Source organism: Pygocentrus nattereri, chromosome 28 (genome assembly GCF_015220715.1).
Source record: "Pygocentrus nattereri isolate fPygNat1 chromosome 28, fPygNat1.pri, whole genome shotgun sequence".
Lineage (NCBI taxonomy): Eukaryota > Metazoa > Chordata > Actinopteri > Characiformes > Serrasalmidae > Pygocentrus > Pygocentrus nattereri.
The window spans coordinates 18,048,864-18,074,876 of NC_051238.1; the positions used below are offsets into that span (position 1 = coordinate 18,048,864).

The window sequence follows — 26,013 nt, forward strand, 5'->3', positions numbered from 1 at the left end:
TCACCTAATGCAGGAGGTCTATGAGACTGAAATATCTGTATAGGAACGGACGCCTATATATATAGGCATACATTTATACAGTAGCACATTTGTACAGTTTTTCAGTATTATGATAGGGAAACTTGACAACAAACCGTCTAAGGAAATAGAAGAGACAGTGATATAGCGCTTGACTGTGACAGGTAATTCAAGTACTCTCAGAACATATATACTTTAGTGAAAATCAGGCAGGAAGTTCACAAGATCTGCATGCATCAAAAAACGCAGGGCCATTTTGTTTGTGAACAGTGTCTGAAAGTGAAGGCTGGCGCGTCATCAGTGCCAAGAGGCAGCGTGGTCCTCTGTGTCAGTGCTGGTGGTGAGGTGGTGGTGAGGCAGCGAATGATACTTTACACTGCCTTCAAAAAACGGCCGAACAGAGGAACCTCCACAGACAGACAGCGTATAATACATACATTAGTTTCGGACGTCACGGCTCCTTCCTGCCTCAGAGTACTGTACGAGTGGGCAGCGGTACGTTTCAGGACCAACACCTGATATTCGCTCATATCACCGTGTAAAGGGCACTTTCCATTAATAGAGTTCAATTTCTGGCCCCATATCTTTTTAGAAGCTACGACCGTTTATTATTATTATTATGCTTTTTAATTTTATTGTTTTTTATCTGTGCTTTACCTTAAAATAAAATATCAAAATGAGCATTTACATGATCACAAAACATAGAACGTCTGTCCACCTTCAATATGGTGATTTTGGGCTGTATCTCACTGACGTTATCTATGAAACATACTCTTTAAAAACGTCCAGTAACACCATGAAAAATAAAGTGTTATTTTGATAAGTTCCAAACAAAATAATGACACCCCCCCCACACCGCCACACACACACAGCCTAATTTATTTCATTTAACGAAAAGCGTCATTTTAATCTGTTTCCCACATTCTTTACGCACCAGCTAACTGCCTCCCCCCTTTAAAAATGGAATATTCCCTTCATCGTCATCTACAGAGGAGTGTACATCTTATTTTCTTGAGAATGACCAAAACAAGTAAGTGTTCTCATGTTCTTTACTCAGTTCACGCACAACTCTTTGATTTGGCTACATGGCTAAAGCTGAGCCATTCAACCCTGTTACTTTATTGTTAGAAAAAATAATATATGTGTATTTTTTCTAAATTTATGTAAACCATATAGTAGTTAGCATGCAACCTGTGCATCCAGTCATCCTGAATGCTGTTTAGGCTAAACTCGCAACCCTGTTACCCATTTTAAACCTGATTTGAAAGCGTTTCGAGGCTTAAAATTGAACTCTATTCAAAATGCCAGAAACATCAAGTAATAGATTTAGAAAAAACATCGCCACCTTCCGGAATCTGATGGAAATGCGGTGGTGCTTTTTAGCCTGTTCTGTGTCTCAGCTTAGGCTTGATTGCCAGAGCAGTAACGTTAAAGCTGAGTTTCAAAAAACCTTGTACCTCATATACGTGCTCCTCCTTTCAAACAGCCGTTTAGCAAACCTTTTGCTAGGATAAGTTAATGAGACTGCGAGAACCACCCTGCTGGTTTGCAGGTTAAGCTAGAAACTGACATAACATTTAGATTAGCTTTCCCTTTCGGACAAAAAATGAATATAATACCAGATATAATATGATAAATATAATACCAGATATAATATAATAAATATAATACCAGATATAATGAATATAATACCACAGCCATTTTCAAATGGATGTTTTATTGTATGTACGTGGTCAGGTCCATGTCCAGATATCTTTAATTGCTGGCAATAGTCTGTAAACAAGGATAAAAAAATATGACTTTCAGTCTTTGACTAATTACAGTGGTACTTCAAGGATATGTCAGATGTCTCACCACATATCAATGAGACAAAACTTACGCTGTTGATCCAGGTGATGTATGAAGTCACTCGTGTGAAGACGGTAGGCTTCTTGGCGAGATTGCAGCTCAGGCCAGACCCAAAGCTTACAATACCATGGACCTCCCAGGCACCATCAGCATTCTGGCAGTTCAAGGGGCCACCAGAATCACCCTATACCACAGGACACAATGGTATATTACAATTTTCAACCAAATCTCATAGAGCAGGGGTGCTCAGCCATCACAGTTTGGTCATTTCTCTTCTAAACCTAAAATAGAATGAGTGAACGGAAGAAATCATCAAACAGCTCTTCCTTACTGGAGCTGGACAGCCCTGGGCTAAAGTAAAATGCCTACAATTCTTTATGGATACCCTCAGTTTTTTTTTTTAAGTAAGGACAGCAGAGTATCTTAGTCTATTTATTTAAAAGATAGAATCAACTTAATGCATTAAGCACTTAACTTCTTTTCTATACATTTACCTTTTAGCTTTACAGCATATCATAGAGACCACAGATTATTATGTGCTTACGTTGCAGCCAGAAACGATGCCATCTCCTCCAGCACAGACCATAGTCTCCTTAACTTGGCTGCCCCACCAGTCCGTCTTAGTGCAGGTAGCATGATCAACCACGGGCAGCAGAGCCTGCTGCAGGATATCAGGAAGAGGACCTCCAGCTGGAAAGAAAATGGAAAGGGAAAAGGGAAATCTAGGCATTAATCTGAAGACTCCCCATCTTAGGAACCATGTATGCTGACATACTAAATACCATTATCTTTGCACTGTCAGGGATAAGTGTCAGGTTGGCCTATTGTAGACCAAATGTCGATTGCAGCTGTCCAGTTCTTCTTTAGATCAACAATGACAAAAAATCTAAACTATCGTTTTTCACATTCCATTAACTGCTTTTGTGAAGTCAGTCCAATGATTTCTACATGATCTATATTGTTGTAAAGACACTGAACTAGTTTGCATATTGTGGATATGCATTTGTTCATTGTGTGCTACCCTTTGTGGCTGTGTCTCTCGATTTGTTGTAATACTTGTTTATTTTTTGTTCATTTGTATTCTGTATTGTTGATTTATGTATGCACCAAAGCATGCAAGTACATTTGGCCAATTGGTCAAAGTCTGGTAAAGTGACCATGTTTATCGTGTTGGACAGTGGTATTGTGCAGGAGCCTCACTCTTTGTGCGTCCCCAGCCAGTGACATAGCAGGGGGCATTGTGGGGCAGGATGTAACCTTCTGCCGGAAGACAAGCAGGTGAGATGGTGTCGCTGAAGGTAATGGGGTTAGCCAGCTTCACCAGGGCAATGTCATTGCTTTGGCACACACAGAACAGGACAAGTACAGTTAATTTAGTTAGTCTAAATGCCTTGTAAATGCCAGATGCAAGTAGTTTTAACATTACCATTTAAACAATTATTCAGCATTAAATTGGGAAACAACCATATGTTTTTCATCAGTAAATGATACACTGCCATCATCTATTTACTGTAATTACTTGTCATGTTTCTTTTAACTTTAAATAATCTGGAACATGTAAAGAAGTGGTTCCAGGAGTAGCATCATATTAGTTAAAGATGTGTTTATATTACTGAAAAAGGGAAATGGTTTGAACGGTATTGTCTATGTGTTTTTAATCTTTTTTACCGAATGAAAAAGGAGCTCCACTTCTCATGAACAACAATCTTCCCAGCAGCGATGGCTACAGAACCGTCTTCAACCTCCGCCAGGTTGTGTTTGCCCATGGCAACTCTGTAAGTCCTGCTGCTGCTGCAGAGCCACAAGAGACAAAGCATACAGTGTCAGTCACTGAACACTCACACAAACTCTAGCTTCTGAATGATGGCACTGTTCATCTCAGAGATCAGAGCTTGGTTTACCAAAAGCATTGTAGTGCATATGTCATATGTCTTTACAAATGACAAAACTTCAGATGCATATGCTCTAAAAGCTATCTAGCCTCGAAGTTTAGTCAGTCCAATGTAATAGATTTCTACATAATCTATGTAGAAACGCCACCACTGGACTCTAGAGTAGTGGAGACGTGTTCTCTGGAGTGACAAATCACGCTTCTCTGCAATCCGATGGATGATGCTGGGTTTGGCGGTTGCCAGGAGAACGGTACTTGTCTGACTGCATTATGCCAAGTGTAAAGTTTGGTGGAGGGGGATTATGGTGTGGGGTTGTCAACATCATATTAAACCCTATGGATTAAAAAAGAGATCTCACTCAATTTCATATGCATGCGAAGGCAGACGAGCGAATACTTTTGGAAATATAGTGTATTTGATGTTACAAAATTTTATTCCCCACATTACATGAAATTACACAATTTCACCAGAGAGAGCTCCAAATCTTTTACATACTTTAGCCTTAACAATAGTAGTTATTGAGAGAGTTTACTGTCATGTTCTGGCCATTTTACACTTGGGAAACCAAAGCACCCGGAGGAAACCCCTGTGGGCACAAGAGAAACATGCAAACTCCACGCAGGAAAGTCTGTGGTCACCTGGCCAGGTAATCGAACCATGGCTCATCTGGCAAATGGATTGTTAATAAAGTGCAATACATAATAGATTGCAGTAAATTACTCTTTATAGTAAATTACCAGACCAGGAACAAGTCCAGGCTGCCTTCATTCAGGTCTTTACTTACCTGATGCAGTGAGCAGCAGTCAAAACCCACTGACTGGCGATGAGGGTGCCTCCGCAAGTGTGGTACCAGGCACTATTACTGGTGTACTGGAGTGAGATCTAGGGAACCAAAGAAGGGACTGGTAAATGTTCAACAGCATAAGAAAAACTTTCATATTGATAAAACCACAGGGATTAGAAAGTGTTAAAACTACAATATGTGGTTTACCTGCCAGGGCCAGCTGTGGGGGCGTGCATCCTCACCCCCGACAACCCTCTTTACAATGGGGGGGAATGTGGGCAGCCCACACCCATAAGCTAAGGTAGAAAATGCATTGATTACTGATAAATATCTTTAATATTATCTATAAAAATACAACTAGAATATCAAGCATAAATTGTGCGAATGACTACTACAGATATTAAGCAAGTTTTGCTGTAAATTAATTTATTGTACATGAATCATGTTAGGTGTTACACATTTTTTAAAAAGGTTTTACACATTTTTTTCACAAAAGATATCAAAAAAGTGCCAAACAAACTGATTAAATAAATGGCACAGTCGGAGAGAATATTATGTTGCAGTTATGATTTAAAGGAAACTTACCTCCGACAACCATAAGAGCCAGGACCACAAACTTCATCATGTTTGTATCTTCTGCTCTTGGTAGTTCTCCAGGGGTATATATAGTTCAGGACCCCTTTCACAGTTAATGTGAAATCAATGGGGTGATTCGTGGAAGGTGAACCATTGGCTTGCCTGGAAAAAAAAACAACTTTACCTTGATCTGTCATATGGAATATCTAATCGGAATGTGTTTACACATAGGTCTCAGCTAACATCTGTGAAGAGAGTAGACTTTTCTCATCTGTGGTTATCCAAAGAGCCTTATTCTGTCTCATTCTTGTGCTTGCACCCTTTTCAGAAATATACATATCATCATTGCCTGAACAACACCTAGTATCTCCATCTTGTTTAATTGGAAAAAAACAGCTGCCCTTTACAATGTGTTAAAATTTCATGATGAGCGGACCAATAAAAATGCTACAAAATAATTATTGAAAGTTAAAAATGTTTTCCTTTTCTCCTGTAAATGCCATTCTGGAGATATGAGCTTTTGTTACATCAGTGATGAAATGCGTTTCACACACTTATTCTAGCAAGCATTTTATTTTGATGGTTTAATGAAAGGTTCTGTGCTGAAGGTCATTACATTTTTATAGTCATCCTGGTCAGGTCAGACTACATGATGACACCTGTGAAATTCTCAGGGCAAGTGAACAGTCCTGAGATAACATGAGTACTTTGGTGAGTTTATCTTCAAGGTTAAACTATGCTGGTGACCGTGTAGGGGCACTTAGTTCATCATAGTGGGTGTAACAAGTATATAAAGTGTGAACTGCCACCAGATCCACACCTGATTCCCACCTACAGATTCACCATGAAGCTTGTAATCTTGGCTTTGCTCGTTGTTGGCGGTAAGAGGAGCGCTGCTCTCTGTCTAACATCCATACTGTTGTTTTCCATTCAAAAAAACATTAGCTCAATTTTTGGCAGTTCGCTGCTTTCCAAGCAACAGAACAACACCAAGAGTTTTGGTTATTTATTCGAACATGAATACATGAACATAGAGATTAACACGTTGAAATCCCAGGTATATTACATACTAAGGTTTATTATTTAGCATCTACAGGTATTTCAATGCAAACTGATTGAGCTATACTTAGGCTGTAGCAGTGTGTAATAAAACATTGGGCCTGCCAGTGGGGCCTGGCCATATAAAGGGTATAATTGTTTAAATGCAGGCTTATGGATCAGTTACCCAGGCTTTTTACATTCTAATGATTTGTGTTGTGTAACTACATGGACTGTATTGCAAACTGGCAATAACTGAGTTATTGTTAAGTTATAGAAGTGAGTGATAGATGTTCAGCACCCCTGGCAGGTCATAAAAGATGAAGCCTAAAGCTTATTGTACAGTAATTGTCAGTTGTGGTATCCTTTGTCAAAATAATATGTAAATAATGTAGTTAGAGAGAAATTGTGTACTCATATCATTCCCCCACACTTATTGTTGTATAGCAAAGATAACTTTTTAAAGTTCAGAGCATTTTTCGTTTTTTGTTTAGCATCTCTCTTTTTATGTATACATATTTGTATGTATGTGCTCCTTAAACAGCCTATGGATGTGGGCACCCCACTTACCCCCCAGTGGTGAGCAGGGTGGTTGGAGGTGATGATGTCAGAGCTAACAGCTGGCCCTGGCAGGTACTGTGATATCAACATTATTTTAAGTTTTATGTGCATGCACATTTGTTATTTTCTGTTTGAAAGGCCTATGTCCTGCATTCCTCCTACCAAAAGCAGTCATAATAGTTTCCAGCCTCACTTTATCTATTAGAATTAAGCCAAGTGGCTTTTGTTACTATGCTACCACTAAAGCCAAATAAGGCGTGTGGCCCCCTGGTGAATCTTTCATCAGTTTGTCATCTAGGTTTTACAGAATGCATAATTTACAAATCTTTCAAAGTGTTATTACTAAAGGTACAACACTAAATTATTATATTTTAAAAATGAAATTCAGACCTTTTTCATTGTATGTTTAAGTGATTCCAAAGTAAGTAAAATAAAAGACAGTATTATGTTAATATATTTTATTAATGTGGAAATCATGTACATATTTTAATCAAGTGAATTTAATGCATTGCTTATTCAATTCTGCTTTATCAGTTTTATGATACAGTAACTGCTCCCCATTTGCATCGGCATACTGTAGGCTTCTCTGCAGTATCTAAGTGGTAACAGATACTACCACACCTGTGGAGGCACCCTCATCTCTAACCAGTGGGTTCTCACTGCTGCTCACTGCATTGGGTAGGAAACCTTTTTTCATAATTTCAACAGACCTCCAAACTGCGAAGAGGAGACTACGTGTCTGACCTCACAAATGTGCTTCTGGAAGAATGGTCAAACATTCCCATAAACACACTCCTAAGTCTTGTTGAAAGCATTCCCAGAAGAGTTGAAGCTGTTATAGCTGCAAAGGGTGGGCCAACATCATATTAAGAATGGGATTTCACTCAAGTTCATATGCATGTGAAGGCAGACAAGTGAATACTTTTGGCAATATAGTGTAACTTCTATAAATTAAGTACTATGAAAATAATAAGTTATCTATAGAGAGTGAGGAGTTGAAGCATGTGCCCAACTGTACTTTTACATCAATTTATACTGAACTTTATTTGATAAATATCATACAAATGTATTGCGTGTAATAACAGACCTACTGAGTCATATTTCATGCGTTCGGCCCAGCAGCAGATTTACCTACAGAGTGTACTTGGGTAAGCACAGTCTGAACTCTGCTGATGAGAAGGGCTCCGTTGCCATTGCTCCTGCCAAGATCATCGTCCATGAGCAGTGGGACTCCTACAGAATCCGGTTAGTGTCTGTACTATAGTGTCTTTCCACTCATTTTAAATTTAGCTTAAACTTATTTTTAGCAAACCACAGATAAGCACCACTGAGAGCTTCTGAATGTCCTTGAAAATTAACAGTAACCCCTAGAACATTCACACATGACTTTATTTTAACACATTGTATTAAAGCATCATTCTTTCCTCTCTACCCTTGTTTGTGTGTGTGTCGATTTGTATGTAAATTTCAGCAACGACATTGCCTTGATCAAGCTGCAGACTGCTGTGCAGTTTTCTGATACCATCCAGGCTGCCTGTCTGCCTCCAGCTGGAGATGTTCTGCCCAATGGTTTCCCCTGCTATGTCACCGGCTGGGGCCGCCTCTGGAGTGAGTAGCTTGAGAACTTTATAAAAAGTGAAATCGAATTGGAAATATTAAAAAAAAGGCTCTTCAACTTATTTCACATATAGTAGCTTTGTTAAATGTGCTCCCCCCCCCCTTTTTTTCTCTCTCTTTCTCTAGCTGGAGGTCCTGTTGCTGATATTTTGCAGCAGGCTCTGCTCCCTGTGGTTGATTATGCTACCTGCAGTCAGCCTGACTGGTGGGGAGATCTGGTCACTGAAAAAATGGTGTGCGCTGGAGGAGATGGCCTGCTGGCCAGCTGCAATGTAAGTCTTCTCTCTTGCTATTTCTTTTTGTGTAACTTGACAGATGCCTGTAAATTGGTAAAGCAATTCTTTGACAGAAATTTAAATTGGTGTGGTTGAATAGCCAAGGCTTTCTTTAGTTTTGTACTAGAGCCACAAGGGTAATTATAATCATAATTTAAAAATTGGCTAGCTGCACATGATGACACAGTTTAACTTCCAGTTTAAGCAGTGTGTGCATGAAGATCTCAAAAAACACTACTAATAATTTGGAAATTTTTAACATTGATTCCTTAGGACATCATGGAACTAACAGCAGTAGTGAATTTAATTTGCCTTCTTCTCTCGTGTACATTTTGAAGCCATCCTTTCTTTTCATCTGTGTTGATGAAGATTTCTGAATGATGTGATATACATAGCTGATCATGATCTTTGGCAGTTCCTGCAAAAATCTTGTGCAGAAAGTCTTTGTGTAGTAACATCTGAGACAAAAGCAGGTGTGGTCATGCACACGCTGCTTATACCAGATATTAAACTGCACAATGTTGTACAACTATCCCATCAGCATAGTGCAGACTGTATTCCTAAATCATCACACATTTGTCAGCTATAGTTTGTATTCACACTTTTTAAATTGTTACATGCAATTGCAAACCATTCTTCTATGCATCAGCCGTTTGCATGCCAAATGCTGTTAATAATATCATTTTCTGACAAGAGCTGTAAGTGCTTGTAATGTTTTGTCCAGGGTGACTCTGGTGGTCCTCTGAACTGCCAAAGGTCTGATGGTACCTGGGACGTTCAGGGTGTGGTAAGCTTTGGCTCCAGTCTGGGCTGCAACTACCCCAAGAAGCCCTCTGTCTTCACCCGTGTCGCCTCATACATTGACTGGATCAACAAAGTGGGTGCATTCACACCTTTCCTGTTTATGCATAGGTTTATACTACTATGACAGTTAGGTGTTTTTTGGCATGTATACTTAGCGAAACAGGGCTTTACTGCTTCTCACAGTACAAGTTTGGAGAGTAACTGCTTTTCTACTTTTTTTCCAGGTGATGGCCTCAAACTAAAAGGGATGCCTAGTGTACAAAGAAAAAATGCATATCAATAAAAGAGATCATGCAAAGTACTTTTTTTTCTTCTTTTTGCTAATTTGCTCATGGCTATCTAAATATTATCAATTTCCTTTAATAAAGTTAATAAGCCATAATATTCTGGGACAATTCTGAGATGAAGCAGCTGAAGACCCTGATGAATTTACATGTATGTTCTGCATGTCTAAATAAAGGACACTTTCTCCAACTTTCTCATAGAAAGTTCATCTTATTTAAAGACGAGTCAAGTAGTATTGCATGTGCTTGTCAGATGTACACACCTGTGTCACCTTGGCCATGACTTTATACCTAGAAGGATATAAAACACCTTTGTTTTGTGATCCAGACCTACAATTGTATGCAAACATTTAGGCAACCCTTTGATTTAAAAATAAATAAATAAATAAATAAACCAAATACTCATCCTCTACACACATCTGCTCATTTTAATAGACAATTTATATGCCTATTTATATGCTGAACTGGAAAATATATTGGAAAATGGCAGAAAATAAATAAAAGCAAAAATATGGCCTGTGCAAAAAAAATGCTAAATTGCAGTTCCCTGTAGAGCATGTGTTTACTTCAAAATCAACAAAATATATAATTTGACTGGGGCTTTAATACAAAAATGTTTGTATACAACCAACTTGTAATCAAGAACTAATCCAATATCACTGCCTGATTTAACTAATGCCCTTGTGGCAGAATGCAATCAAATTCTTACAGTTATGTTCCAACTACTGTAAACACTCTAAAGTAAGTAGAGACTGTTACTGCAGCAAAGGAGGACAAACCTAGTAACACTATTCTGAGTGGTCCTTTGTAGATGATTAATAAACTCTTAACAGATTATCAGTAACACCAAAGCAATATATCAGTGAAGTAGCAGTAGTGAAGCATCCAAATACACTGAAGTAAATATCTAGTGGATGTTCTGTTGATACATTACTTACATTAAGTAGATATATTGTTAATGTGTTACTTCCATTACACAAAACCTAACCTCACCCAAACTTACCCAAAATCAAACCCTCACCCTGGCCCTAATCCCAAACCTAACCTTAACCTTAACCCACAACCTAATCCTAACCCTCAGGTTTTTGACATGTTACCGAGAGTCTGTTGTTTGTTTCATCTAAAAGGACCATTCAAAGTATTGTCACCACAAACTCTCTATATCTACACTGAGTACATATGTCTTGTATATATCTATACAAGTTTGTAACAGTGATCAAAAAGCTTCATATATTTAAGATGAATGATGAAGATGAATGCTTTTTCTAGCATTTCTGCTGAAGGAAGCTGGTGCAGCAGCAAAGCAAGAGAATTTACAGCACACAGGACATATTACAGGACAGGTGTAGGTGGGCCTAACCCAAAAACTGTGGTATATACAAAAACATTGCGCTATTACCTTCAGCATTCACCCAATAGAGTTTGCTCACAGAATTGACCTGTTTGTGAACAGAACATCACTACAACACATCAGAGGGACCGGATCAATATCATTCAGTCAGCTACCACAGACAATAATTCCTTGTTCACAAAAACCTCTTGCTTTGAAACACATTATGTAACAGATTATGTAATAATAATGATTGTGTAATAAAAACTAAATATGTCTATGTCATAATTACAATACCCAAAGAACACCTTATATGTTGCCTCAGAGCATCTTATCAACAAAAACATTTTGTGCTAAATTAATCTACGTAGTCATCCACGTCAGATCAGACTACAGGATGTCACCTGTAAAATTCACAGGGCAAGTTTACCAGTCTTGAGATAGTATGATTATTTTGGGGCTTTTATCTACATGATTAAACCATGCCCTTTTAGGTGGGCCTCAGCAACAGTGTAGGGGCATTTGGTATAACATAGTGGGTGTTTCAAGTAAAAAGGCTGTGAACTGCAACTAGTGACTACACAGTTGCCATGAAGCTCGTAATTTTGGCTTTGCTCATCGCTGGCGGTAAGAGGAGCACTGCTCTCTGTCTTATATGCACGCAGATGTTTACTATTCACAAAGCCTTTAAACATGAGATCAGTTTCTGTTTGTTTAGTTGTTTATTTGAACATGAATGTGTGAAAAAACAGATTTAATTAAGTACTTAAGCAGTTATTATGGTTCACTAAAGATAACTTCTAGAGGTAAGAGCATGTATCAATTAATTTACTGTATTACCAACTCACTGCACTTGAAAGTCATCTCTCTCTCTCTGTCTCGCTCTCTCTCTCTCTGTCTCTCTGTGTCTCTCTCTCTCTGTCTCTCTGTGTCTCTCTCTGTCTCGCTCTCTCTCTCTGTCTCTCTGTGTGTCTCTCTCTCTGTCTCTCTGTGTCTCTCTCTGTCTCGCTCTCTCTCTCTGTCTCTCTGTGTCTCTCTCTCTGTCTCTCTCTCTGTCTCTCTGTCTCTCTCTCTCTCTCTGTGTCTTTCTCTCTGTCTTTCTCTCTCTGTGTTTCTTTCTTTGTCTCTCTCTGTCTCCCTGTGTGTCTCTCTCTCTGTCTCTCTGTGTCTCTCTCTCTCTGTCTCTCTCTCTCTCTCTTTGTCTCTTTGCCTTTCTCTCTCTGTCTGTCTCTCGCTGTCTCTATCTCTCTCTCTTTCTGTCTCTCTCTGTCTCTCTCTCTCTCTCTGTCTCTCTGTCTTTCTCTCTTTGTCTCTCTCTGTCTCCCTCTGTCTCTCGCTGTCTCTATCTCTCTCTGTCTCTCACTCTCTCTCTTTCTGTCTCTCTCTGTCTCTCTCTCTCTCTGTCTCTCTGTCTTTCTCTCTCTCTCTCTCTCTCTCTCTCTCTCTCTCTCTCTCTCTCTCTCTCTCTCTCTCTCTCTCTCTCTCTCTCTCTCTCTCTGTCATATATGTATGTTTGCGTATGTGCACCCTAAATAGCCTATGGATGTGGGCAGCCCACCTACCCACCTGTGTTGAACAGGGTAGTTGGAGATGGTGGAAGTGATGGAGGAGATGTAGATGATGCCAGAGCTCACAGCTGGCCCTGGCAGGTACTGTTACATCAACACTGCACTTATTTCTATCATTTTTATCACTTGCATGTAGTTTACTCACATACGTATATTTAAGGGTGAAACTAGGAGTGGGGGGCGGGGGGGGGGGGGTTATCGAATCCAGTTAGGACTGTTTTACTACAACTGCTAAAAAGAGTAATGGAAAAAAAACCACTGTGAGGTTTGTGAGGTATTTTGAGCACAGGAAATACCTATGTGTGCTTTTTGCAGGATGGAGCTGGTATTTTCTTTCATTTTAGATATGTTCAAGATGTGCAGTAGCTGAGCACTGTGAATCACTTCCCTTGCCAACTGCTGGCTGCCTTGGGCATGTAACTTATGTGTGTCACTCTAGGCATGACAATCAAACATCTTAATTTTTAAGCGAGCAATTTGGATCAACTTTATATCTGTATCACAGGTTGTCAGGTAATGTTGTTAACTTTCTAAGGAATTACGTGCTAATGCTGTGAAGCTGTGAAAGCAGACAGCTTTGTGGACAGTAAAACAACAGATTGTCAAAAAGTCAAAATAAAATGGTTGGGGTTTCACAAGGAATTTTTGAAAGGTAAGAGAACTACTAAACCCTAAAAAGAATACATAGATCAGTATGTGTGGCTAACAGCAAAAACAGCATAGGCTGATTGCTGGACACTGGTTAATAGCAAAATAAATCGACCCCCTACAAAAAACACTCTAACTAAATCCCCTGCAGAACACGAGCAAAGCAGTTGGCTCATGTTCCTCTGAATGCTGTTGTTTTATTGGCTCACTATCAAAACCTCTGCATGAATTAAGGCATGCTTATGCAGATAATATGTAAATGAGGTACTGGTAGGCTGGCACTTGATTTCACACACAGAAGTTGATTCATGGTTTGCACTCGAGCCTTTGCTTGTTTCCACGTTGTAGGAAAGGTTCAGGAATCAGACCGATGAGTCTGATGAGTAACGACCAATGCCACACAACTTTTGACAAATAACTTAGAACAAGTAATACACTTAGCTTCTCATATTGGAAACTATTATTCCCTGCTGTCACGGTCATGCGTCTTGCTCCACATTTCATGATCTCGTGCACAAATATAAACGATAGGTTGTAATGTATATACACCGATCAAGCATAACATTATGACCTATGATGTTTCTTGTTTCTCTGCTTAGTGTCGGTATTATCAGCTCCACTTACTATATAAGTGGACTTTGTAGTTCTACAATTACAGACTGTAGTCCATCTCTTTCTCTGATACTTTGTTAGTTCCCTTTTACCCTGTTCTTCAGTGCTCAGGACCCCCATGGACCCTCACAGAACAAAGACTATTTTGGTGCTGGATCATTCTCAGCACTGTAATAACACTGATATGGTGGTGGTGTTTAACTGTGTGCTGCGTTAGCCTGAGTGGATCAGACACAGCAGTGCTGCTGGAGTTTTAAAACACCTCAGTGTCGCTGCTGGACTGAGAATAGTCCATCAACCAAATATCAACCAAAATATCCAGCCTACAGCATCCTGTGGACAGCATCCTCTGGGCAACGTCCTGTGGGCAGTGTCCTGTGACCAGAGATGAAGGACTAGAGGATGACCAACACAAACTGTGCAGCGGCAGGTGAGCTATCGTCTCTGACTTTACATCTACAAGGTGGACTGATAAGGTAGGAGTGTCTAATAGAGTGAACAGTGAGTGGACACAGTGTTTAAAAACTCCAGCAGCACTGCTGTGTCTGATCCACTTGTACCAGCACAACACACACTAACACATCATCACCACATCAGTGTTACTGCAGTGCTGAGAATGATCCACCATTCAAATAGTACCTGCTCTGTGGGGGTCCTGACCACTGAATAATGGGGGTATGCAGAGAAACAGATGAACAACAGTCATTGTTAATAACAGTCAACTGTTATTGTAGAACTACAAAGTGCACCTATACAGTAAGTGGGGTTGATAAAATGGGCAATGACTGTAGAAACAAGAAGGTGGTCATAATGTTATGTCTGATCAGTGTATAATATGCTTGATTTATAAATACACTTGCTTTACCTGACAATGTGAAGGAGAAAATGGGGGAAACTCATTAAGAACAATGTTCCTTGACTGTAACGTCAAATCACATCTAGTATACAGGATGATGATGATGATGACGCATAAACTTACAGTCAGGGAAACTAAACTGAAACAGAAATCAGGTTTGTTTGTGTGGCGCAAACAATTAATGGGGCAAGATTACCTTCTATTTGGGGTAAGAAGCCCCCTTGCATCACTTTCTCATGTACGTTTTACGAAACGTCGGTTATATGTCAAACTATTTCTAGATTTAGCGTTTTTAAAAAATGGTTACTAATCAAAGTACAATAGTAAATTATTATGTTCTATCAATGTATGTCTTAATTATTCCTCTTCATTTTAATCTATGCTATGACGAAGGGCAAATGACAGTAAAATAGGAACACTTGAAATGATCATTTTGTTAATTGATTACATAAATACTGTGATTATTTGACCTGTTTAATATTATTACTTGGGTTTATCGAACTGTAAGTAAACTTCTTTACTTATTCATTATTCGGTGCAGTTCAATGATACAGTAACTGCTTCCCATTTGCATCGGCATGCTGTAGGTTTCTCTGCAGTATCTAAGTGCTGGCTCCTATTACCACACCTGTGGAGGCGCCCTCATATCTAACCAGTGGGTCCTCACTGCTGCTCACTGCATCAGGTAGGAAACCTCTTTTCCTGCTGTCATTTTAGTGGTAACACACACTAACTCGTGTTCAACAGGGCACCATGTAAATAATAATAATAATAATAATAATAATAATAATAACAATAATAATAACTTTATGTATAGAGCACTTTGATACCAGTGTCAGAGGAAGGTAAATGTAACAAGCAGTGAACAAACAAACAAAGAGACATGTGGCCTATATTTTCCATAGAAAACAGAGACAGAAAATTGATGTACTTTTACATCAATTTATACTGAACTTTATTAGATAAATATCATACAAATGTATTGCGTGTAATAACAGACCTATTGAGTCATATTTCATGCATTCGGTCCAGCAGCGGCTTTACCTACAGAGTGTATCTGGGTAAGCACAATTTGAACACTCATGAAGAGGGCTCCATTGCCATCGCTCCTGCCAAAATCATCATCCATGAGCTTTGGGACTCCTACAGAAACCGGTTAGTGTCAGAGTTGCCTTGAATATACTGACACCACTGAGATCTTTAAAATGTCCTTAAAGATTAACAATGATCCATACTTCAAACATGACTTCATTTTCTTTAACATATCGTACTAAAGCATTGCATTTGTTTCAGGAATGACATTGCCTTGATCAAGCTGCAGACCCCTGTGCAGTTTTCTGACACCATCCAGGCTGCCTGTCTGCCCGAGGCTGGACAGATCCTGCCCAACAACTACCCCTGCTACACCACCTACTGGGTCCGTCGTGTGAGTGAGTAGCTCGGCATGACCACAGCTCATCATAAACAGGACTTATGGACAGAAAGTGTTAGGACCCTTTTATAGTTCTCTGCTGCACTGATCCAGCTGAAATAACAGCATTTCAATCGTGTCTACTGTAACTAGGAATTCATTTTTTTTTACCTATTTCTGATCTGGATGGTATTGATGATTACAAATAGAACAATAATCAACTTTATTGCTTTCTGCAATTGGTGGATCAATGTGTCTTACAATCATGTAATAAAGTTACATGTTAAATATTAATAAAGCTAAATACAAATGAATAGTTATAAGAAGACAACATACAGATAAATATGAATAAAGGGAATGTATATTTTAAATGCTGTTATACCAAATTGAAAGATGGATTTTGAAATGTTGTTGCAGGCTTGACTGAGTCTGTTAAAAAATGTGAAATTATATTTGGAACATTAAAACAAAACAGACATGTCCATTTTTTTAAAACACAGATTAGATGTGTTTAGCCTGCTTGGAAAAATTAACCCTCTTTTTCCCCCATTTACTCTCTTTTATCTCTCTTTAGCTGGAGGCCCTATTACTGCCATCCTGAAACAGGCTCTGGTTCTCGTGGTTGATCATTCTATCTGCCGTCAGTCTGAGTGGTGGGGAAATGTGGTCACTGAGAACATGCTATGTGTTAAAAGATATGACTTGCTGACCAGCTGCGCTGTAAGTCCTCTATTGGCCATTCCACTTTGTGTTACTTGCCCTAACTTGAATGACTCATGTCTCTCCAAGCAATTAATTGGCAAAAATGTGTATTTTTTCACAATTTTACACTTTCCCAAAACAGCCAGGACATGTTTTTGTCTGATGTTTGCTTCTTTTGTTTTGTATTGGAGCTATGAGGCTAATGTAGCTAACAATGGAAAGTAACAGTATTGTTATTTTAGCAAAGTAGTATTTTTAAAATGGCCTTTCTAAGTCATTACGTGCTTCACTACTGTCAAAACAAAAACCTTGTATCTCCATTTTTTGAATTTTTTCAGTTTTTGACAAAATTTTAAAATGACCTTTGTCCTTTACACCGTGTGTCATGATGAGTGGACCAAAGGAAGTGGCCCAAAAGTACTTGGGAAAAATTCTGGTTCCATTGACTTACATTAAAAATAAAGTATGTTTTTTCTTCTCCTTTAAAGTTATCATTTTGGAGATACGAGGTTTTACTCTTACTACAGCACACAGCAGTGTCTTGCTTCAAACTGTGTCAAGTTGTCAAGTAATTCAAAATTGGCCTACTAGTGTGGTTTTGACAATACAAGACATGCATCTACGTAGAAAAATGGAGTAAAGTGTGTATGAAAGTGAAGCTTTATTTCAGATTGAGGGTAAATTCAATACATTTAAGTTTTCACCAAAATATTGCTTAACAGTCATCTTGATTTACTGATTACTACAGTTTGGAAATGATGCGCAATTGTGAAACATTAGGCTAATATTATTTCTATACATCAACTCTTTGCAGGCCATGTGCTGTTCATAATATGATTTTCTGACTTGTGCTGAATGTGCTTGTGATGTCCAGGGTGAATCTGGTGGTCCTCTAAACTGCCAGAGGTCTGATGGCACCTGGGACATTCAGGGTGTGAAGACGTTTAGCTCCAGTCTCGGCTGTAACTACCCCAGTAAACCCCCCCGTCTTTACTCGTGTTGCCTCCTACATAGACTGGATCAACAAGGTCTATGCATAATATAGTCACAGTTAGTGTGTTAGCATGCTTGTTTACGCACATTTTGCAGTTGCGAAGCACACAGATCTTATCTGTTCTCACAGTCATTTAGATACTAACTATTATTTTTCTTTCGTCCAGGTGATAACCACAAGCTGAACGGGATGCCAGCTGTAAAAAGAAAAAAATGTATAACCAATAAAACAGATTATGCAAAATGCCTTTCTATTTTCCTTATATTGCTCACAACTACCTGTACACATTAAAATAACTTATTTCTTTAATAAAGTTAAAATACCATTATAACTTGAGACAATTAAGTGATGCCATATACCAGTGTAGAATTTGCACGTCTAATCTGAATGCCTAAATAAAAGACACTTTCTCATTTTTTCATTTAATTTCTTTTTTAGAGGGGAATCATATTGTGTGAGATATACACATTTCCAAAAGAACTCAGACACCACCTTTAATCAGCAAATTCAGCTGCTTTAAGGTGTACCTACTGCTGACAGACATTAATTTCATGCGCACACACAGTTTGTATAATCTCCATAGAAAAGGATAGCTAATAGAGTAGGATGCTTAGGAGCATCCAGGCATGGAGGTAAGGTCACCATGCCCAATGCCATGTGTTGGATAAAGGGTTTAAAGCCCTCCAGGAATGAGCAGTGAGCACCACTGAATATACAGTATAAAGTGGTAATTTGAGTATGAAGTGGTAAATATCAAGTGATAATTTGAGAATAAAGTGGTAAATATAAAGTGGTAAATATAGAGTATAAAGTGACAAATACAAAGTGGTAACTATAGAGTATAAAGTGGTAAATACAAAGTGGTAATTACAGAGTATAAAGTGGTAGTTATATTCCAAAACAAATCTTTCAACTTCAGAGCCTGAGCTCACTAAGGCCCTTGTTATTGAATGCAATCAAATTATCACATCAATGTTCCAAAATCTAGTCTAAAGTCTTCCCAACAGAGTGGATGCTACTGCTGCAAATGCAATAAATATAAAAAAAAAATCTGGATATTTTAGTGCACTTGTATAAGGTATAATTTACTGTAGCTATTCATTTTAAGCTATTATTTTATCATCAAAATCCAAATGCCAAAAAAAAATACTTTTACTTTTTGTGAGCTTTTACTCTCTACAATATATATAGTCCATTATGGTTTATATGGTTATTTTGAAAACTATGAAATAATCAGTTCACACTATTTGATTAAAGTGTGTTCTGTGTGTTTTTCTAATAGACAACCTAAAATCATTCAGACAGCCCCGCCCTCTAGTGCCAGGATTGGAGCACTGGATGACGCAAAAAACTCCCGGGGCAACGAGACAAAGCGGTGAGGGGGCGGGGCTCTCCAGGCGGGCGTTACCATGACGCTTGTATACAGCTCCTCTCATGAGCCTCTAGAGGTTTGAAAATGCTGCTGCTTTTTCCTTGAGGAAGCTTCATTTACATAATTGATTAGTGGCGACCGTTCATTGGAGTAAAGAGGGATGCATGTAATTAATTATGAAGCTGTAAAAATCTGCAGTATTATCTGCGCTCTGAGGCGTTATCAACTCTGACAGGAAGGACGGCCAACTTCATGCCAACCTCATGCTCAGCAAACAAGGTAGCTAACGATTAGTTTACAGAAGTCAAAGACTGAACATAGACTGTCTAATACAGTTATAGTTATGTGAACACACAGATGGGCATAATACACGTAACGCTATAGTTAGGTTAACTATTTTAAGATGAAGATTTATCCTTAAACTGCTTGCTTTTTGACCAGGTTGAAATGAAGGCTTACCTTAAAACTCTAAACTGGATATTTAAACTCAAGTCCAAGCGCACTACGGTGGGAAGACACAAGGATGCTGATCTCTGTCTACAGGTGACTTATAGATCTTTTGTAGATCTATAATCATTTATTTTTCAGAACTGAGGAATTTAGTCACACATCAGCGTGTATTTTCGAAACTCAGTCAACGAGGTGCAGTAGTTCAAGCTCAAAAGTATCACTGTTGTCTTGAGATTATGACTTAAATGTCTTGTGAGCTCAACATAATAAAAGTTGTTTTCTCAGTATCACAACTTATTTGTCTTGTGATCTCAAAATTAGTCTTGAGAAAACAGCTTTTATCTTAAGATCACAAGGCAGTTAAGTCAAGATTTCAAATTAACAGTCCAGAAAATTATAACTCAATTATAAATTATAACTCATGGCTTCTCTGGGCGTCTATATTTTGTTATTTTTCCTGTTGCTTTAAATGTCTGACAGTACGTACACCACCACAAATCTAATGATAATCAGTTGAGGGTGAATCATGTTTGTGAGTATAGAAATTCCAGCTAACACTTTGGAAAGTTTATGGAAAGTCCTGAGAGTGGCACTCACAAGGCACAGGGAAATAATTCCATACAAGATGATACCATACATGTAGAAATAAAGGTTTAGACAAAGATTCTAATCAGTAAACAATCAAAATTATAATCAGTAAAGATTAATGAATGGCTATTGCAACATGCATTTGTCTAAGTGTTGAGAGCATTTTAAATTTGTTCAGACTGGGCCTGGGCGTTTGACTCTGGCCTGTATTTTGCCCAACAGAATGGTGGTGTGGAGGAACACCACGCTACTATAGAATGGAATGAGGCGGACCACTGCTATGTTCTGAGTGACCTGAACTCTGTCCATGGCACTTACGTTAATGACTGTCGCATTCACAACGCAGCAGTGCGCCTTACACCTGGAGACGAGCTTCACTTTGGCTATGGAGGCTCAACCTATGAGCTCATGCTGGACACTAAAGATGCAGTAAGATCTATGACATATTTGAATGTAGAAGAGAATAAATAGCTTATTCACCAATTTTTACATTAACTAAATGTCCACAAATGTCCACAAAACTCTTCTGATTAAATGCTTTTTGAGGCACAGTGGTTGCTTGTTACGTTGCATGTGCACAGCTATGTGATCACAAAAGAAAACATGATAGAATGAGAAGCTTTAAAGCAAGGCTCCCCAAACGTTTTGTTGTGGGGGACCAAATTGCAATGTTTGTGGTGGGCTTAGTGCCAAAAAACAAAAAAAAGCAAACAGCCACAAGCCTGAGATGACCTTACACACTTCACCTTAGGGTTGTAGAGCAGTGGAAATATATTCTTTGAAGTTATGAATCACCACTGAACATATGTGGAATATGTTGGACTGGTGTTTGTTATCCAGAGCTAATAAGTGCTAATAATTACCTGATCTCACTATGCTCTTGCGGCTGAATGCAATCACTGATACTCTTGATTTCAGAAGAAATTTTGGAGGACAGGTGTCTGGATACTTTTGAATATCTGGTGTATCTTTGTAACTGTGCCCTTCAACTTAGAGATTCCTTTACATGTTTCCATTTTTTCTAGAAGTCTTATATAGAACTCACAAGGAAATCCCAACCAGTGTACCAGACCTTGTAAAATATTCAGTGTTTTTGTGCTATGTGATATACCAGCCTGGAAGTCATCTAGCTTTTCATATCAGGATATTTCCTTGTGCTCCACTTATTTTTTTTTGTTTTTTTGTCACTCAGCTCCCTGTTCTAGCTGTCCAGTCTGCTGCTCCCACAGGCCGGACCAGGAGTCGTGCACGTTCTCCTCCTGTTACCCCACGTCCCCCTGATAGGCCTCGGCCTGCCAGCGCAGGAGCTAAATGCACTAGTTTAGCTCCAAAGACTTCAAAATCCTGGGGCCACTCTTACAGAGCAGGTAATGGCTTCCTTTTATTTAGTTTAAACTTTCCTATTCATTACTACAAGTTCATAACAGTGTGTAGAAACCATCATGGATTTGCAAAGATGAATGAAAGAAAGAAACTGTACTTGTAAGAAATGTTAAGCCGCTGTTTCTGACTGATGTAGGAAGCTGGTGCAGCAGCACAGGAAGAGAACTCTCTCTGAGAAATATAACTGCATCACAGAGCTCTCACAGCATGCAGGACTTAATACAGGACAAGGTGGGTCTAACACAGAAATATCCCTTATTAGTCGAAAGTTACTTTTGATTTGCTGCACTGCTATATATAATAACTTTAAAAGTTTACAGCTTTATTCTCTGTTTTATACAGGTTTCTCATTTATAATCGAGTTATCTACAGCTCTGTTCATCATTCTGACTGTATCTAAAATCTTTTAAAGGGCACATATACTACATTTTATGTTGTATTTTATCTTTGAACAAAAACGGTCATAATTAGTTTTTAGATGACCCCTCTTTGTCCATTGGAATTAAACAAGCTGTTTTTGTTACTGTGGCTTTAAGACTGATATGTGTAAATGAGCTCTGTTCTGATTGGCTGTCCTGTATTGTGTGAGTCCAAGCTGAAAATACTCCTTGTAATTTCAGCATAAATGAGTGGGGCAAAACTTCTGATGGCTGAGTAGGGAGAGATTTATAAATGTGTTGGTTTTCATAACATCACAGAAATAACAACACACTGTTTCTCAGTTTTCATATATGAACTGCATGGAGTGTGTGACGAAGCAGACTCAGGAACTTGAGAATGATCCGTGTGCAGATTTATTGGCAAAAAAGGCAATCCAAAACTTGTAGTCAAATGGCAAAGCAAAAAAGGTCATAACAGAAAAATCAGTCCAAAAGGCTGGGCAAACGGCAAAAGCAGAATCCAATAGTTCAGGCAGGTTCAAAAATACCAGCAAGACAGACAAAACAAACGCTCAGTAGTCAGACACAAAGGAACTGGCAATACTTCGCACACTGACTGGTTGAATGAGAGGAGTATTTGAGATGTGACTGATTAAGGAGATTAGGTACAGATGATTTGAATAGAAAAGAATTTACAACCATTTGTCACTGTGTTTGCACACTGTGAAATTAGACCTCTGCATTTAACCCATCCATGCAGTGAAACACCCACATACATGAACACTAGTGAGCAGTGAGCACACTTGCCCGGAGCAGTGGGCAGCCCTATCCACAGCACCGGGGGAGCAATTGGGGGTTAGGTGTCTTGCTCAAGGGCACTTCAGTCATGAACTGTCAGTCAAGGGGATCGGTCACAGGGCTGGTTCCCTAACCTCCAGCCCACAACTGCCCCCATTGATTTGATTTGAATTGGGAACAGGGCTAGTACTTGGGAGAGTGAGACCTCTGGTGGCCAAATAGTGAATTGCTGACAGTGTGGGGAGTGAATGAAACATTTTGAAACTTTGATATAGTACATTAACTCTTTTTATTTCAAGAGTTTTCCATGATATGGGTCATAATTTTTGACAGCTTCTCGCTAAATGAATTAATTAACTCATTAATTGAAGTTGTTCAGTATTAGCATTATCAAAACTTTTGCATGCTAGTGTAGAGTTTGTTTTGATTTCATGTTGAAGTTGTGAGCTTTAACATGGGAAACCTGTATTCTGTCATATCTCATGTGCTAGGTGCTTTTTGTGTTCAGGAGGATACCTGGGTGAGACAGGGTGAGGAGCTGAGTGGTGTGATCATGTGTGAGGGGGAAGCTCAGAGGAAAGAATGTGTGATGGCGGCCTTGAAGGATGAGGTGTCAGCTCTCCGGCTGCAACTTGCTCAGAACAGTCAAAGTGACCCTGATGTCCGACACAGACTCAATAACTTGGCCAGAGACATCCAGGAGAAAAAAGAGGAAATCCAGCAGCTAAAGGAACAGGTGGAGATTAGAGTGATACCATACTATTACTCTCTCTTTCTTTCTCTTTGTGTTCTCTCGCTCTCTTTTTAGTTGCCATTAAGCACAAGAGTGTTATGAAAAAAGTGTGCAAACCATTTTCACAAGAATAAAATACACAAATGAGCCAAAACAGCATGACCAGATGAAGCGAATGTCCTTTATTATCTTGCAACAGCGACACATGCCAAGGTCTGGGATATATTAGATGGTAAGCAAACAGTCAGTTTTCCCAGTTGATGTACTGGATGTGCAAGAAATAGGCAGAAGAGAAGACGGGGGACTGGGTCAGAAATGGCAAGGCTTGTGAGGTGTTCCTGGTCAGCAGTGGTGAGTACCTACCAACGGTGATCTGAGGAGGGACAAACAAACCAACACGAGTTGGGCACCCGAGGCTCATTGATGCACGAGGGCAACAAAGACATTCATGTGAATGTCAACTTGACATGTGCCACCTACCTTATTGTTGGACTACACCCCTTCATGGCATTGGTATTCCTCAATGGCAGGGGCCTCTTTCAGCACAGTAATGTATCCTGCCACACTGCACATGTTGTTTGGGAGTCAAAGGTGTTGACCTGGCCTCCAAAATCCTCATATCTCCATCTAATTGAGCATCTGTGAAATGAGCTGGAACCACATGTCTGATCCAAGGCAGCTCCACCTGCCAACTGTAGGACTTAGAGGATCTGTTGCAAATGTCTTTTAAGGTCTTTTTGATTCCATACTGTGTCATGCAGAGGACCAGCACCATATTAGCCATAATATTTTGGCTCATCAGTGTATATTACTTCAAGACAATTTTGTTTTCTAGGCTACTTATTTTTTACAATGCAGGTGCTGATGTAATATATTGTGTTCATGCGGAAATTATATAAACATTTCAATCAGGTAAATGAAGTGTATCACTTTTTTTGAACATATAAGTATTTTACATGCAGTACTAAACTATTACTACAGCTTGCATAATGTATATAGATGCTGGAGATCCAGAAGAATTCAGGTGAGCTTGTTGCTCAGGCTGTAGCAGAGAAAGAGCAGAGGATCAGCAGTCTGAGAGCACAGCTAACTAACCTCAAGAGTGAAAACAGCAAGTGTTCAGGTAAAACTGCAGCACTGCCAGGAGCCTCCATTGAACCTCTCTTCTCCTTTCTGCATAATATTTGCCTTTACTGTTCATTTAATGAAATATTTGACATATAATTTATTTTTAGATGACAAGAATTCTCTTACAGAGGCCTTTTGACTTAAAGGCCCATAATCTAAATTTTTCTTATATTTTCCCCTTTTTTCCCAGAAGTCCACTTAGAATTTTTGTGCATACACATTTGACATGTTCTATTCCATTTTCCAGCCTTTTTTTTAAACCAGTTACCTTTAAGACTGATTTGTGGAAGTGGTTGTATTGACCTTTGTTGTGCCTCTTTCGGAAAGCAGTCCGGGATCTGCCACAGACTTCATACCACTTCAACTTGAATGGATGAGTTAAATTAATGTGGCCTAAATGGGCAGTCATATGTAAATGTGTTAGTGCTTGTGACATCAGATCTATAATGAATTGAATGTTTTTTGCAGCTTAGTTTAGCAGCTAAGTATTTCAACAACATGTATATAATACATCAATCTATGTTTTAAAAATAAGCAAGAAAAGTGTTACTAAAGTGCATACTTTAAATGCTTTCGTCGATTTGTTTGATTGTGTGGTTTGCTGCTCCTTTAGCAATGGTGAACAATCTGCAGAAGGACCTGGTGGCTCGGGAGAAGCAGACATTGAAGCTGGCTGCTGAGGTTGACAAACTCAGACAGGCTGTGAGATATAAGGATGCTCAGCTTAGCAACATGGCTACTAAGGTATGCATACCTAATGTTTCATGCTTCTGCCGTTTATCTCATCGCCACTCCAAACTGACATTCTTTTCAGATGTAAATTTTGTGGAAACCCTTTTCACACAGTTATCACAAATGAAAGAGACTGAGAAGCATCAGGAAGAGTTTCTTGCCCAAGAAAAGGTGGTGGAATCTCTCAAGAAGGTGCACATTCATGCAGTTACATACTGGCCAGTCTTACTGTGCCTTCTGTTTGGATACTAAGTGTTCTGTGTTGTCCTGTAGACTGTAGAGAGGTTGGAGGGGATTCTGAGAGAGAAACAGAATGAGCTGAAGCAGCAGAACACAGAGAGAGATTCTCTCAAACACAGACTGGAGCAGATGATGCAGGTCAGAACAAACAGATGAACTTTCATTCATGTAGTCATGTGCAAGCAACACTAAAGCCTCATGGGAAATACTTTTGTATGTCTATAAGCCTGTCTTTATGGAATTTGCTTTGTGCACAAGCAGTCCTGGAACAGGAAAGGCCTTTCGTAAACTGTTGTCACAGGGTTGGAAGCATGTAATAGTCTAACATGTCTTTGCATGCTGTGTTATTAATATTACCCTTCACTGGAACTAAGAAATTGCACCCAAAGCC

General features: G+C 39.1%; 3 protein-coding genes and 1 pseudogene across 3 annotated transcripts in view; 3 read left to right on the forward strand and 1 right to left on the reverse strand.

Moving 5' to 3' along the window:
* Positions 1–1,716: 1,716 nt before the first annotated feature.
* Positions 1,717–5,199, reverse strand: ela2l (elastase 2 like). Its single transcript, XM_017721322.2, has 8 exons — positions 5,128–5,199; positions 4,750–4,838; positions 4,543–4,640; positions 3,535–3,657; positions 3,067–3,203; positions 2,411–2,556; positions 1,898–2,050; positions 1,717–1,791 (listed from the first exon to the last, which is right to left on the reverse strand). The coding sequence occupies exons 1-8, from the start codon at positions 5,165–5,167 to the stop codon at positions 1,774–1,776; spliced, it is 804 nt and encodes a 267-aa protein (XP_017576811.1). The 5' UTR covers positions 5,168–5,199; the 3' UTR covers positions 1,717–1,773.
* A 679-nt stretch (positions 5,200–5,878) lies between these two features.
* Positions 5,879–9,887, forward strand: LOC108441674 (chymotrypsin-like elastase family member 2A). The gene is made up of 8 exons (XM_017721323.2): positions 5,879–5,999; positions 6,701–6,789; positions 7,298–7,395; positions 7,840–7,962; positions 8,189–8,325; positions 8,461–8,606; positions 9,334–9,486; positions 9,638–9,887. The coding sequence occupies exons 1-8, from the start codon at positions 5,963–5,965 to the stop codon at positions 9,653–9,655; spliced, it is 801 nt and encodes a 266-aa protein (XP_017576812.1). The 5' UTR covers positions 5,879–5,962; the 3' UTR covers positions 9,656–9,887.
* A 1,640-nt stretch (positions 9,888–11,527) lies between these two features.
* On the forward strand, positions 11,528–17,864 carry LOC108441663 (annotated as a pseudogene).
* A 1,408-nt stretch (positions 17,865–19,272) lies between these two features.
* fhad1 (forkhead-associated (FHA) phosphopeptide binding domain 1) overlaps positions 19,273–26,013 on the forward strand; it is a 30,102-nt gene continuing 23,361 nt past the window's right edge. Inside the window, exons 1-10 of the mRNA XM_017721320.2 lie at positions 19,273–19,469; positions 19,632–19,733; positions 20,451–20,657; positions 21,421–21,595; positions 21,748–21,842; positions 23,298–23,525; positions 24,522–24,645; positions 25,264–25,394; positions 25,497–25,574; positions 25,656–25,760. Coding sequence (XP_017576809.2) covers positions 19,443–19,469; positions 19,632–19,733; positions 20,451–20,657; positions 21,421–21,595; positions 21,748–21,842; positions 23,298–23,525; positions 24,522–24,645; positions 25,264–25,394; positions 25,497–25,574; positions 25,656–25,760 — 1,272 coding nt within the window. The 5' untranslated portion in view covers positions 19,273–19,442. The remainder of the gene's footprint in view (positions 19,470–19,631; positions 19,734–20,450; positions 20,658–21,420; positions 21,596–21,747; positions 21,843–23,297; positions 23,526–24,521; positions 24,646–25,263; positions 25,395–25,496; positions 25,575–25,655; positions 25,761–26,013) is intronic.